The 15322-nt window shown below is 34.8% G+C and overlaps 2 protein-coding genes across 9 annotated transcripts in view; one reads left to right on the plus strand and one right to left on the minus strand.

Annotated features, from left to right (window-relative positions):
* Positions 1 to 15322, plus strand: part of LOC106615214 (uncharacterized) — an 80755-nt gene that overhangs the window by 40410 nt on the left and 25023 nt on the right. For 7 of the 8 annotated variants that reach the window (XR_011394876.1, XR_011394877.1, XR_011394878.1 and 4 more), the window contains exon 2: positions 11784 to 11932. The exons of the other annotated variant lie outside the window; for it this stretch is intronic. Coding sequence is in view for 4 of the 7 variants with exons in the window: in XM_070105776.1 (XP_069961877.1) it covers positions 11915 to 11932 (18 nt within the window). In the remaining 3 variants the exon portion in view is untranslated. The remainder of the gene's footprint in view (positions 1 to 11783; positions 11933 to 15322) is intronic. 8 annotated transcript variants of the gene reach the window in all.
* Positions 12860 to 15260, minus strand: LOC106615216 (fatty acyl-CoA reductase wat). The gene is made up of 8 exons (XM_014231342.3): positions 15114 to 15260; positions 14793 to 14905; positions 14478 to 14726; positions 14153 to 14414; positions 13870 to 14083; positions 13515 to 13748; positions 13202 to 13459; positions 12860 to 13137 (listed from the first exon to the last, which is right to left on the minus strand). The coding sequence occupies exons 1-8, from the start codon at positions 15175 to 15177 to the stop codon at positions 13056 to 13058; spliced, it is 1476 nt and encodes a 491-aa protein (XP_014086817.2). The 5' UTR covers positions 15178 to 15260; the 3' UTR covers positions 12860 to 13055.

Here is a 15322-nt window from a genome sequence, read left to right on the forward strand (position 1 = left end):
CAGCCGTAAACGTTTATTCTTCAGAGCTTACGGAAGTCATTATAGAGATGGCATAAAACTATTGGAGGATCATTGGAACAAGTGTATTGAAGTTAAGGAAGATTATTTGAATAAAAAATATATTTCGTACCAAAAACAATATTTTTTCATTTCTAGCGCTAAAACTTTTCAACCAACCTGAACATGAGCCAACTCTACGCCAAAATTGGGCGTCATGTCTTTTTTTTCTACTTTACTACTATTACTTTATTATTTTGGTGGACATTTATGCTGGGTTTGCTCTAGCTGAGCGAACGTGTCACGTGCGTAGAAAACGAAGAACGTTTTGGGCGGTCAAAAAAGTTTCAAGATGAGGAACTGCATGCATTACTTGGTGAATAATGTTGCCAAACACAAAACGGTTAATACGTTGTAACAAATTGCAGTATCCTAATTTGTGGCTTAGCTAGAGCAATTCATAGGTTTTCGATTATTGGCGAACCGAATTTCTTATGTTGCTAAGCAACATGTGTACCAAGTTTCATCAAGATATCGTAATTGTTGCTCAACTTACAGCTTGCACTGACGGACTGACAGACAGATAGTCATCCAGATTTCAACTCGTCTTGTTATCCTGATCATTTATAACGGGTGTTTTTTTTTGAGAGGTATATAACTTTAAATTGCAATAAAACAACGATGGATTATTCGATTAACATGCATTTTATTTATCCGAAAGATAATCTTGTAGCATTACATTTTAAATATGATTACTGGCATATAACCGCCACGGCTGGCTTGGAGGTAGTCCAATCTGGACGTCGTTTTCGATGACTTTTTCCAACATTTGTGGCCGTATATCGGCAATAACACGGTGAATGTTGTCTTCCAAATGGTTAAGCGTTTGTGGATTATGCGCATAGACCAATGGCTTTACATAACCCCACAGAAAGTAGTCTAGCGGTGTTAAATCACAAGATCTTGGAGGCCAATTCACAGGCCCAAAACGTGAAATTAGGCGGTCACCAAACGTGTCTTTCAATAAATCGATTGTGGCACGAGCTGTGTGACATGTTGCGCCGTCTTGTTAGAACCACAGCTCATGGACATCATGGTTGTTCAATTAAGGAATGGAAAAGTTAGTAGTCATGACTCTATACCGATCACCATTGACTGTAACGTTCTCGCCATCATCGTTCATTCACTCCAAAAATATACCTCTAAAAAAACGCCCTTTATAACATATATATAACTTTATATCTATCGATTAGTTTTAGGTGATACATACAACCGTTAGGTGAACAAAACTATTTTTTTATAGTAGGACTTCTCCCATGAAGACAAGATTCTTCGCATTTGAAGGCATTAAAATTGAAGAACTTTTCAATAAGTTTTTTCTATTACTTTTACAAACACTAAAAAAAGATCTATAAGAATAAATCTTAAAATGCACATTTTATATAGTTAAATGCTAATTAACTGCTATTTGACAAATTTGACAAATGCCATTTAATATCTTTATCAAAACATTTTCCCCATCATGATTTTATTCACATCAGGTCTCTTATCTCTTATAATTACTTGTTACAATCGATTCTAATAACAGTTTAAATTTAGATATTTAAAATTTGTTTCTTTTTTTTAAAACTGCGATAAATGAATTTAAATCATAAATCGAATTAAAAAAACTTGCTCGGGAGTTTCGACTCTCACCAAACGAATAATATTGAAAACTTCAATTAACTGTCAAAAACATTGGTAAAAGTTCGGACATATTTCGCACATCTTTTCAATCGAAATTTAAGTCAAAACAAAAATGAAAACAAAAAGGAAATAGTCCTCTCGATAAAGTGTGTCTTCTAGTAGACGAGTTGTATACGACTCCCGTTAGTCCTTGTATAACCGTTATTGCTTTGTGCTTGTAGCAAACAAATAAGCGCAAATATACACGAGTAGCAGTGGTTCGATCGATTATTTGCCTCTTCGTTGGCAATTCAACTTTTATTGCTACCAATATGGTGCATAGTTTGTTGTTGATATTGTTGATGTTGCTTCGTTATTACTTTCTTGCCGCTTTTTTATGGCACAACAACACACTGCCATTGTGGATGACGACGGCTTTCATTCCCCCGCAAGCATTTGTTTGCCTATTTCTCGGTGCGTGTTGGTGTGCGTGTGCGTATAAGTGCGCGAGTGTATTTGGTATCGAGCCCAATTTGTTTTCTTCATTGGATTTTATGTTGTTGCTGTGTCCACTTAAGTTTTACGATTATGTTCAGGCAGTCGAAAGTCCAGCGAAAAGAGCCAAAAGAACCAAAAAGATTCCAAGACTATAAAAACTCGACAGTGCCAAGCGTACAAATTTCAATTCCTTCAAAGATAGCTACTTACACGGCGTAACCGTAGAGGGTGGGCGCTGCCAGCACTGAAGGAATTAATAGTTGAAAAACTCGAATGCAAACATATTGTTTATTTATTTTTTCGACGAATTTTATTGCGAGGCGAGACTGAAAATTAACCGCTCGTTCATTCATTTTGCTAATTGTTTGGCATTGCTCTGCTTCATTCTTCTCGTATCTGAATTATATGCTTTTTAAAAAAATGTTTCCTTAAGATGATTGTTGTTGTCGTTGTTTTTGTTGCAGCTTGTTAGCGATTTGCTTTCCATTGTTAGACGCGGCGATTAATTCAAATTATGTCGAAATTTATCATTATGTTCGCCGTAGCATTGTTGTTAGCGGAGAAATACACATGCCTAATGAGCTAGCAGAAGCGGTCAAGTACCCTTTGGTTGCGGACGCTTCAAAAGAAACACTCTACTTTTACAAACCTCCATGTTTTTGGAAAATGTCGCAAATTGAATTTGAATTTTTTTACATGTGGAAAGACCTTTTGATTTGAATTTTGATAGAGCAGTCAGTTTCGAAAAGTGCATTTCTACTTAATGTAAGTAAATTGAGAAACTTCTAATGTAAAAAATCACTGAACCTGATAAAAAGTTTAATTTATTTCAGTAGCTGAAGCAACGTTCAACTTGTTTTAGTATTAAAAAATTACAGATAAAATAAAATAAAACGTAAATTTACGTTTGCCTCTAAAAGTTCGAAATTACCACAGACTACCAAACAGTTGTCTAATTTGACCATTTGAAAGAACACTCATATTATTCACTATTTCAGATTTTCTAGCTATTTACAATTTATTTCCCTTAATCTATCCACTCAAGATTCTTTAAAATTTTAACTCTTTTTACGATTTTGGACGAATAGATTCTTCTTCTGGAATATCTTCAGAGCAAACCTTAATCAGTGGTTGCTTGCAATAGTGTTTGGTATTTGTTTCATGTCTGGAATATTTTGGTTTCTAAAACAAAATTATGGTGTACTTGAGTGTATGCTTTTGTAATCACTTTTTTAAATAAGTTTTCGGCCATTAGTTTTTGACTAGTTATTTCGAAGTGAAATCGATAAACAAATTTAGACGAAACTATCATAGCGTTAATTGCCTTCATTACATTTATATAAAAATCATGCTCAGTCGATTGCGTTCATTCTTCTGCTCAGCAACTAAACTCCTTCGCTTAAAAAGTTGCATTTTGCTAGTTTTATGCTAAAAGTTACTATTACTTCTTGATGTCTTCTGTCCATCTGCCCTTATGTTAATCGCACATTTATTGATTTCTTTGTGCTTGTGCAAATTTTTTATTGTCATAAAAGTAACGACTAAATTATTTAATAAAAATAATCTAACTTTAGGACTCCCAAAACAATTAATTAGCATTGTCGTCAGCAAATTTGCTTAATAACTCACTTGGGTCTACAATTTGTATTTTTTTATCATTGAGTGAATACTTAAAGGAAAACTTTTATTATTATGACTTTTTTATTATTTATCTACGTGACAAATCGATTTGGTCAATTATTTTAAAGTTTTAATATTTAATTTAGAATATAATTTCCATAGCAAAAGCTAACTTAATGAACGTAATTATTTTATAATTTTTGGTTTCTCTAATAGTAGATTAAAATCCCAATGAACCTCACTGCTAATCCCGTATATACCGAGGTTTTTTCAAAAACATTTATTTATATGCTTGACCCTTAGCGTACATTCTCTTTAAATTTTCAAATATTCTAATAACTCTGTTTCCCTTAAAGCCTTAATAGTACATTAAGTCTGCGCCATAAACTAAAATTTATGATTTTGTATGTTTGTCTGTTTATGATCGACTTCCAAGTCTTTTCAGTTTGGATCTTCGAAGAATAATGTGCGTTTTTGTGTAAATTTTTTTTTTAAGTCATTGTATTTCCAAAATTAATAAAAATACTAACGTATACAAAAATTAATGTACTTTAATTAACGGTGAATTATTTTTCAAACATTTTGGATTCCCTATATCCTGTAGCCAGACCTTCAGGAGGTCGTTCAAAAATAGATGTCTGGCGGTGATGGAGATTTTTCTGCAAATTATCTGAAATTTAAAAACCACCAGGACTAGTCAAATTGTGTTTTTTCACAAAATGGCGGCTTCCTAAAAAATAGTAGTTTTTTTTGTCAAAAGATATACACTTCTGAGGGGCTTAAAAAATCGAAATTATTATCATATTCAATCATTACTTTACTAATATATCTAAGGAAATCGTATGAAAATTGTAAGTCGATCGATCCAGTCGTTTCGAGAATAACACGTTTAAAATTTTTTGAGCCGATTACAATAATTAAAAAATGTTTCCATATACGCTCATATCTCTGAAACTATTTGCCACGTGAACTTCGGAGAAATATATATACATTGAATATATAATATAAGCAAAAAAATCGAGTTTTGGAAATTCGCAAGTGGATAGAACTCCTTAAACAATACTTCAACATAACTTAACCTTAAAATCTTTTGTTTTCGCATATCACTAAAAATTATTGACACTTCCCAACTACAAGAGACATAAAGAGTTGTATCTACTTGTACATATACACACGAGTATGTGCACATACAAACCACAAGTCGCCAAATAATCGCTGAAATACGACTTAGTGACACACTCAGGGCATCACTTGCTTAGTTGAACAAGGATGAACCGCACAATGTCGGTCGGCTGCTGCGGCTCCACTTCATGTGCATCTGTCGCCTTTACTCATCCTTATGATTTGAATTCCACTATTCTTCATTGTGTTTTTTTGTTATTTCGATTTTTTGGGTTTATTTTGCATTTCATAGTGCTGCGGTTAGTTTAGCTTTGCGGCTGTCGTTATCGCAGCGGTCGAGGTGTTGCTGTTGTTGCAAAAGTTTCGCTGCTGTTTTAGTTTCGCACATAGCCAACTAGTTGTTGCTGTTGTCATTGTTGAGGGTTTTGTTCTTTGCATTTGTTTGCCATTGCTGTTGCTAATGCCTGTGCTGGTGCTTGTGGTTGTGTGGTTGTGCGGCGGTGCTTGTGCCTGCCGTTGGTTCACTGGGCGTGTTGCCAAACATTTCTGAAACAAATTGTCGTCGCGCTCGACAACATTCTTCTTCTTTGTGGCGTGTACACACGTTGGGCGACAGTGAAGGCAACAAAAACAACCAACAACAGCACTCATGTCGGTATATCTACAAGCATTTGCAGAGGTGAGTGTGTGTGAGTTTACATGTTTGCATTTATGCCGCAAAGTAGGTTTGTACTCGTATGCACATGCCATCACAATAACAATTCACTATCAGCCGTCAGCTATCGTCAGTCGTCACAATTGCATCCTGTATCTCTTCTGCATGAAGGGCGCCCGGGGGGCGTATGGAGGGCGTGTCAGTGGCAGACAGAATTGCGAGAGCAAAGTGATAGCGCTGAGGCGTGACGCCTTCATTGCTTAGATCTGTGAATAATTTTAATTAAGCAGCAACAAATATAAGTACTACATGTGTGCTTGTGTATGTGTGTATTTGCTTTAATATTACGAGCTTTGACAAAGACACAGCAAACCGAAATTAGAAATTTCGCGGTAGGCCATTGATTGAATTAGAATATAAAATTTTAAATTTTTTACCATTTTACTCATTGATTTCTTATCAAAAACGGTTCTTTAGACAAGAAAACTTTAATTGACAGCTTCGATTTCTATAAATAATAATTTATTAATATTGTTTATAAAATTTTCCAATTAATTTCCGCACACAAGCATACAATTATACACTATACAGATTTCTTCTTCTTTCAGTCTGGATAAGAATAAGGACGATCAGGAAGGATTTAAGAGATTTTTATACCCTGATCAGCGTAAATTAAGCTTGCCACAAAGTTTGTAACACACAGAAAAAAACGTCGGGAGCCCTAAAAAATATATACAAATGTATATAAATAATCATTCGATTTAACCATATTTCTCGGTCTATATGTGTCTCAGTTTTTGAGATGTCAATTGGAAATTTTGCACATATACTTTTCTCACCTGCACATTTGACGGAACCGTCGATATCGGACCACTATAGCATATAGCTGACGTACAAACTGTTCGATCAAATACAAAATAAAGATCTTCATTAAATATATTTCTTTCTTCTTAAGTAACCTTAGTTCTACAATAATTGTGGATTATTTATATAAAATATAGTCACGTTGAACGAGAATTATTAAATGTTTTGTTAACTACGTTTTCAGATTTAGTTAAAGCTAAATATTGTTGCTATAAGAAATGCGTTTGTGAAGAATATTATAGCTTCGGTGTAACCTTGTTCCATCTAATTGGCCAATAAGATTCAAAATATATTTCGTTTTAATTTATTTAATGACGAAAGTCGAATGGTCGGTTAAAATTATGTTTACTGATGATATTTTATAGATATGATGAAAATAAAACAGTTTCTAAACCAAGCATAGTTTTCATGTACAAATGTACTCCTTTGGATTAAACACTGATCTTACTATTTAAGATCGAAATATCTTGCAAAATGGCTTTATGAATATTGAAATAATGCAAGGTACAGACCGATTCGGTTATACAATCATGGCATGGACCAGATTTGCTCATGCATTGAAAATGTAGTTTTTAATGATGCTGGAAACAGTCACCGATGTTCCGTCCTTCCGTACTAACCGCCCGTATCAAACCAAATGTGTCAAAAGTTTTGCCCGTAGTGGCAACATAGAATTCAGTTGTTCTCATTTGTTATTTCACCAATGTTGCCATTGCTCAATCTGTATACGTGATTTGCACACATTTAGTATTTTAGTTATAATTTTTCATAATGTAAAAGCTCAAAACTAAAAGCAAACCATTGAAAATAGTCTACCTATTTATACACGAATACATCGACTAAAAAACTCGAGACTGGTACAAAATACCGAGAGTGGTAACCATACGTTCCAAGAGATTGCTCTCTCACTCTGAGCTCACTTGTTTCTACGGGAAAAATCCAATTTTCGCAGATATCCTACCGTACGGTCTGTAGAAGCGGTGGCGAGTAATCATTTGCATTGCGCTCTCATAAGATAGGTCGTATCAGTTGATTCGGTCCACGGTTTTGCGTCGGTGACTGTTTTAACTATAATCCAACCTTACTTCCTGGCTCTACTTGAAACCTGGACCTGAAACTTCAATCTCATAGATTTTGTTTGCATCTCTTGAGATTTTCGATGCAGTTCGATGGTATGTCCTTGCTCTTAAACTTGCTGCTACTCTTAAATTAGCGTTATCGAGTACGACCAACATGGTATAGTCGTTGGAGTTGGTCAGTTCCGATACGCAACAAGTGAATTGATCAAAGTTTTCAACCAACATCGAGAAAAGGTGCTTTTATAGCAGTGGTCCCTCGACATTGAATATTGCAGAATCCCTCTCTCCAAACATCTACAGTAATGTGAGCAAAAATCTTATCTTTATAGAGCTGGTAGGAGAGAGAACAAAGTAAGGTGGTTCCACTGAATTTTCGGGTGCTACGTGCCGAATATCTTTCAGTTAATGTACCGGGGGCTGTGCCAATGAGTATTTCAAACTTAAGTTGTTTTTGTTAGATATCCAAAGTGTAGCACACTGTTCTGCTACGAGTCTACATTCAAATTGGTTGATTTCACGGATTTATTTTGAAGCAATAATAGTTTAACACATTTTTCTCTCGTTCATTTGTTTTTGTTGACAATCCACCACTAGTCCGACCTGTCTACTCATAGGAAATATTTTGCTCACTGTACTTCGGCGAAGATTTGCAATAATTCATCTGCACACACACACACACACACACACTTAAATACATATGTATTTAAATATATAACAGATGCTAAGTTGTTTTTAAAATATAAACTTATAATAAGTGTGCGCATGTAAGCGCATGTGTTTATGCCCAATTTTCGCAATAGTTGCGAGCGAGGAAGACAGCAGTTTGTGGCACAAGTGGCAAATGTCTGCAGAAACTTTTCGACTCATTCTTCTAAAGTTGACAAACGCGCACAGTTTTTGATTTTATTTATTTGGTAATCTGCAGTACCGCTATTTTACCAACTGACTACCTACACACGGACACACGAGCATGAGTTTCTATGCATGTATGTGTGTGTGTGCATGCATGCAGCACAATGACAGAACGCGCAGAATATAAAAATAAATGAACAATAGCGGCGTACAAAAATAAAACAGTTCAAAATAAGAAAACAAATCGAATTTAGAAACCGAAATGTACTAAACGCAAGAGCGATAGCAGTAGAAAGTAGCAGCCGTAACGGCGCATAGGGAGCAAAATGAAATATGCGAAGCGTTTCGTGCTTGTCAAAAACAATCAAAAAACAACATAAAAAAAAAAATACAAAAACCGAAAAATTTAATAAACTTTTGCATTTGCAATGTTGCCATCCCATCGCGACGCCGAGCATTCCTTTGTCCGCCGCTTTTGGTTCGCTGGCAACACCTTGAGCCATCCGCGACCGCTATTTCGCAGTGCCTAACATGGACGGCGTCATTTGAAAAACCGAAAAACCTCTTACGTATTTGCTTAGGAATTTCGTTACAAATGGCGACTTCTCACTTACCGGCCATTTCTTATTCCCTCACACGCACACGTGCGCACACGGAGGGCAGGTTGGAGGTTTTGTACTTTGTGTGGGTGCACTTCAAAAGCCAAAAATCTCAAAAAGCAACAACTCGCCTTTGCCTACGTAAGCAAAAAGTGTGTGGAAGACAAACAGCTGGCGAAATGTACTTCAATGTCAACACCTCTGATTTGAATAAGACATAAAAACGGCGACGCCATCATTTGTAATCATTATTAGCTTCATATTCGCGCTCATATTTTTCAATATCACCAGCATCATTCATCATTTCCACACACGAGCGTAAGAAATTTAAAATTCCTCGGTGCACTCGTACGAGGTGAAATTAAATAATATTGCCAGTTATAGCGTCTTTTTGGCAACACTAGACGTCTTCTTATATAAATTTGGGCTTTCAATTTAATATTTTTTAAACTCAATGCACGAGACCCAAAATCCGAATTTTTCGCAGTTCTCACACCTTTGGAATAGATAGGTTATAGGGAAAGGATTGCATGCATTCTTTATCTGAAATACGCTGGGTGGTTTATATGAAGTTGTCAAAGTTTTTAAAACTGCGACGTTGAAGTTTGACAGTTGTCCAACTAAATATGCCTTATTTGCAAAATCTAATATTTAAAATGATGTTCGTGTTGTGTAGTTCAAGTGTTATTGTATTATTTAATAAACGATTATATAAAAGACCGCTTGATTGGATTTTACAACTGTAAAAATTACGGTTCGATGAAAATCAAACAATATACTGCTTTTTTATGTTACGACTGAAACTAATGATTAGAGTATATTGTGGCTACAACACGTCAGATTCAAATTTGAGTTTATGAGCTCCTGAAAACTTTCACTCGACAAGTAGAGACTGGCGAAAATATGAAATCATTTAAATAAAAATAATATTAAAAATAAGTAGAAAACATATATTTTTATCATATGGTTTCTATACATTGAAAAGTAGAATACTTTAATTGATTGTATTATGAGACTTAAATTTTGGGTAGGTGGCAACTTTTTATCTAGTAAAACGCTCTTGTTTGTTAATGTGTCTGTAAGTTGTTTGTTCCTCCATAGTTTTAAAATGGTTTCAAAACGATTTAAAGTATTATTATTTTTACTTTATAAAAACGAGTGTATAAAAATTTAGTTATGATTTTAAATTTTTTTTTTTTTGGTGAGTTCTAATTTTTTCAACTCGTGACAACCGTGAATTGTTTTTTTAATATAATGTGATAGTTGCAAAAATATGCATGTGTTGGGTATAAACAGCTGAGGCACAGTTTCTCAATTTGCGTTCACAAACTGAAAAACGTAAGTGCTGACGTCATCATTAGTCAAACTGACATGAATAATATTTAAATGTATGTTTGTATTTCCACATACGTTATTTCTATGCCTGCCTGCCAGGAAATCTAGTGCTATTAGTAATACCTAGATTTTAAACTTAGTCAAATCACTTAATATTATTTTTTTCACTTAAAACTTTAATACTAATATCGGACTTAACATCAGCCGTCATGTATTTTATAAAAAATATGTAAAAACCGTATGTGTATATATTATATATACCCTGAACTATAAAATTTGTAACATATATATATAAATGATCAGTGTGATGAGCTGATTGGATTTAGCCAGGTCCGTCTGTATATACTCGAACTAACCCCTCCCCTTTTGAGATATCGATCTAAAATTATGCACATGTCATTTTCTCCGTAAGAAGCTGCTTCTATGTCGGAACCGACACACGATATATATACTGACCTATAAAACCAGTTTTCGTCTAAAAAATTTTTGTATTTGGGAAATTGTCTTTACGTCATTTGGCATAAATTATTGTCTCAGGTAATGGTGCAATCTCCAAAGAAATTGTTCAGATCATCACTAGCATATAGCTGCCATACAAACTGACCTATCAAAGACAAGATAAAGATCCTTAATAACCTTCTGTGCCTTAAGACTTTTACCTATGAAGGGTATTTTGCTCAGAGCAGCAAAAGTCAACGTGTTTCTTTGTTGTATCAAAGCTAGAATATCTTTTACAAATAAAGAAGCTTCATGCAAGCTTCATGCAACCTTTTTATTTTGATCGATCAATTTGTATGACAGCTAAATGCTAATTAAACATTCAAATATATATTTAAGCATTATGGTAATGGAATATATCAAAAACGAGAGAGTAAAAAATTATAAAAGCTAGAGTGAAATTAGTGGCTGGCTTTTAAGACCAGTGCTAGATAGAAGTGAGAATGTAATAAACTTAGATATGTGTAAAGTAAATATTTAGATATACTTAAATTATAAAGAAGTCAACTGCCGTAATTCTCAAAGTCCTAAAACCAGCAAATTGTAAAGGAAAAATGAACATATATATATTTTGCCATAAAAAATTTCTAAATAATAGAAATATTTAAAAGCGTCATAAAACATTGAAGGCCTCCATTCGGAATGAAAAAATTAAACTAATAATGCTGCCATAAATAAATATGTACGTACGGCTTAAGATTTTCATTTATTCTCATGTGTAATATTTTCATCAATGCAAATTTATTGGCTTTTTAATATGGCTCATCTACTTTTATTTGTTTTTAGCTTTTTATAAACATCAATAAATATTGTAAATAAATAAAGTGCACACATGCAAATAATCTATGTTTAAATATGTACATATGTATGTAGGGTATGTATGATGCATACTTGTACATACATATGCATGTCATATATTTGTAGTTATTATATTTTGCACCATTTGGACTCATCAATGAACTTTTTTTCATCTTTACGTTTCTTGTTTCTTTTTTGCAGATTTTTGATTTTGTTCCTCTCCACCATCACCACAACCACAACCAATACCACCAAAACCACCAATACCATTACAACCACAAATACCACCAACAATATAATAACCATCGCTACCACCAACACCATTCACCACGATGGCTACCATAAATTCGGTAAGTAGACAGATGAATCATTTTTATCACTCATCCGTGGAAAAGATGCAAAAGCAACAGCAATAATAACAGGAAAAAACAGAAACATTAAAGCACATGAAAATAATTCATAAACGTATAAATGCATGTACATATGTAAGTGTTGGTTGTGAATATTGAAATCCATATGCGCGCACTTAATTTATAAATTAGCGGGTGTCCGCATGCGTCACTACACATACTCACATACTTATGAGTTGTGTATGTATATATCTGCCGCATAGGTAGCGTTCTTACGTATGCGCTGTAGTTGTACTTTGAGTACTTCATTAATTTTTGGCAAGCCATTTAAAGCTGTGACGAATCAAATAGCGTCAATATTGTTGAGTTTATAAATATGTATGTGTCTGCGTACAAACTTGTATTATATATATATGTATATATGTATATGGAAAAGTAGCCATTTGCCAGAATTGCGCCAAATTTATTTTCCAATCACATAATGTTTTCGTGAAAGCTTCCAATAAGTGAAATAACGGGACCGAGGAGGCGAATAAAAATCGTTTATACCTTCGATGGTCGAGAGCCGGATTCAAAGCCGATGTACGCGCACCGCAATGTCTTGTTATTGTTGTAGCTGTACAAAATTTAAGTCATGCTTTGAGACAAGAATCCAAGGTTAGGAAGTAAGGTTAGGATTCTGTTCGATGATAGACAACGTTCGAATACCGTCGTTTTATTCTGAATGGCAGAGAGTTGCCCTCCAAGAGTCTTTAAGCTATGTATAGTATCTTGGTGTATGAAGTACGGAGGTAACAATCTCTCAGGCATTACCGAAAAACCAGGGAATATCGGTCTATACTTGCATAACATGTATTCCGGTTTTAAATTTAGTTCGGCTCTATCGATATTTATCTACTTGCTGTTAATTAGAAAATTCAATAATGCTCCAATGAAAACTATATATTTTATTGTATATAACAAGCCTGATTACTTTTTTAAAAATTTAATTTTTATTCAAAAAGTAGTGATTTCTGGTTTTATACCCGTTAGCCATTCAAAACTACGCCGCAGTGAATTGTCGTAAATTATTTTGCAATACTTTTTATTGTACTAAAATAGTTGGTATTTAAGTACCGTTGCTCTATGCAATAAAATGCCACAATAAATACAGTGTAAGTCCCGTCACTATTAAAGCCAGTAATGATTGGTGAATAAATTGAAACCTTAAAAGAAAGAAATGTAAATTTTAATCTGAACATAGCTCTTTTTTCGGTGCTCGCAACTTACTTTTTTAGGCGCTTCATCGCTTTCGACATAGTTTCGTCATCTTCCCCAACTAAGTAACGTTGTATACCAAATGAAATGACGTTTAGATATTGTTTCCAACATACACCAGACATGTTGAAATTAAATTTAGACTGCTCCGCAGGCGTGAGAGATTGCCACAAGTTCTTGATATTCGTAGTGCCGTGAGTCCACTCGTTTGTTTTGAAATAGTTAAAAATTTCTTGGGACTGTTCTTGCTTTTGATTCAAATATACCATTCTAAAAGAGTAAGTTAAAATTAAATCTGCGCTGTATTGCTGTGCTATAGATTTACCGCGTTTTCTTGCCATGCAAACGCAATAATATATCTTGCATGTAGCTGGGTATGATGTGTAAAAAGAACGCCAAAATAGTTTGGAGTTCCGCCGTTTGGACTTTCACAACGAAGGGGTACCATATGATGTTCGAGAAGGGATACTTTCTCCCATAGTGAGCACCGGCGTCTATCACAGTACCCCAATTAATTCCATTACTTTCATCTGGCACAAAATTGTAGATCAAGGGTTCACTAAGAAAAATATAGAAAAGAGAAATATTTTCTTTAGTTAATGAGACAACAGCTTTCTTTTCACTCAGCACCTACAACGAACCGCTTTGTGTTTCATTTAAACTTCTCTAAAAAAACTAACCTTTTTTCTTTTTCGACCTTTTCTAGTTGACCAGTTTTGTAGCCACAGGCCAAAACCGTGTTCGCGCAAAAGTCCACTGGTACCAACAATGACCGCTTATTGCTGTGTATATGCAGAACACGCATCATTCCCTGAGCAATAGCGTATGAAGTACCGATCGCGCCAGCGTATTTGTCCACCCACCCGGGTGTGGGCTCTGCATATGTGGGGGTAACTGTAAAATAAATAAAAGCAACAATAATAATTAATTATTGTAAATCGTTTGTTTTGAGCTTATAATTACTGATGGCTGGACGAAAAATGCAAATCGGCAGTGTGCCGGCTTCACTTAAAATCAGCTCTTCGGCCAGCGCTTTCGTTAAGGTATAAGTGTTTGGAAAGCGACCCAATAAATGCTTTTCCAAAATGTTAGTTAGTTCCGGTCCTAAGTGTTCGGCTATTTTAAGTGCTTTATTAGCGCTGATACCAAGGATTTCCGGATAGTATTTTTCATCTATGTGTGGCAAAATGCAGTTAGAGAAGGCAGTGGAAACGTGTACGAAAGACTAAAATGGATATAAATTGTTATGACTTTATTTTTGTACGGTAATTTGTAATTTCCAATTGACCTTCAGTTGCGAAATTTCCTTTGCTAATTCCAATATGGTCTTCGTAGCGCCGACATTCAGAATGAGGGCGTTATAGAGTGGTTCGTTGAAACGTACTGTGGCTGCACAATGGATAATCACGTCTACATTTGTCGTTAGTACTTCGCGGTCCTCAGGCGAGATACCCAAATTTGGTTGAGCGCAATCGCCATTAATCTGTGTAATGAGTGTATGCACCTGCGGTTTTAGCTCTCTAACTTTGACGAAAAGCTGTTCAATATAGAAGTGGCTGTAATTATTTTTTATGTTTCAATCTTTATAAGAACTCGTTCATACCGGCTCGGAAAGAATTGCCTTGATGCGCTCCTCACCTGTGGTGCCATGCTTGGGGCGGATCAGCATATATATGCATTTCACCTCTGTTTTACGAAGCAAGTGTTCGAGTATTACTGCAAGAGATATTTAAAGTGGATAATTGTGCTGTAGAAATGGATTCCCAGCGGATTGGATGAATTGGACGGAAAAGAAATTAAAATCGATAGATATAATTGGCGTATAATCCTTATACCCTTTTTTTAACTTCATAATTTAAATGTCTAAAACTAGACTACGTAATCACACTTTCATTACGTAAATATTACAATACAAATATTTTACCTCTTCCCAGGAAACCACTTCCGCCGGTAATGAATACCCGTTTGTTTTCATAGAAGCTCTGCATTTCCGTTTTAACTCGTCACAAAATAACTTTAAAAACTTAATCTAAGACTATAACACCTGTTGCCTCAACGTCTCACTACTGTGTGATAGTTGAAAAGAGCGCCGCAGTTTTATAATCCCACAACTATTCTGTATGCGTGATCACG

This window comes from Bactrocera oleae, chromosome 2, assembly GCF_042242935.1.
Source record: "Bactrocera oleae isolate idBacOlea1 chromosome 2, idBacOlea1, whole genome shotgun sequence".
NCBI classification, from domain to species: domain Eukaryota; kingdom Metazoa; phylum Arthropoda; class Insecta; order Diptera; family Tephritidae; genus Bactrocera; species Bactrocera oleae.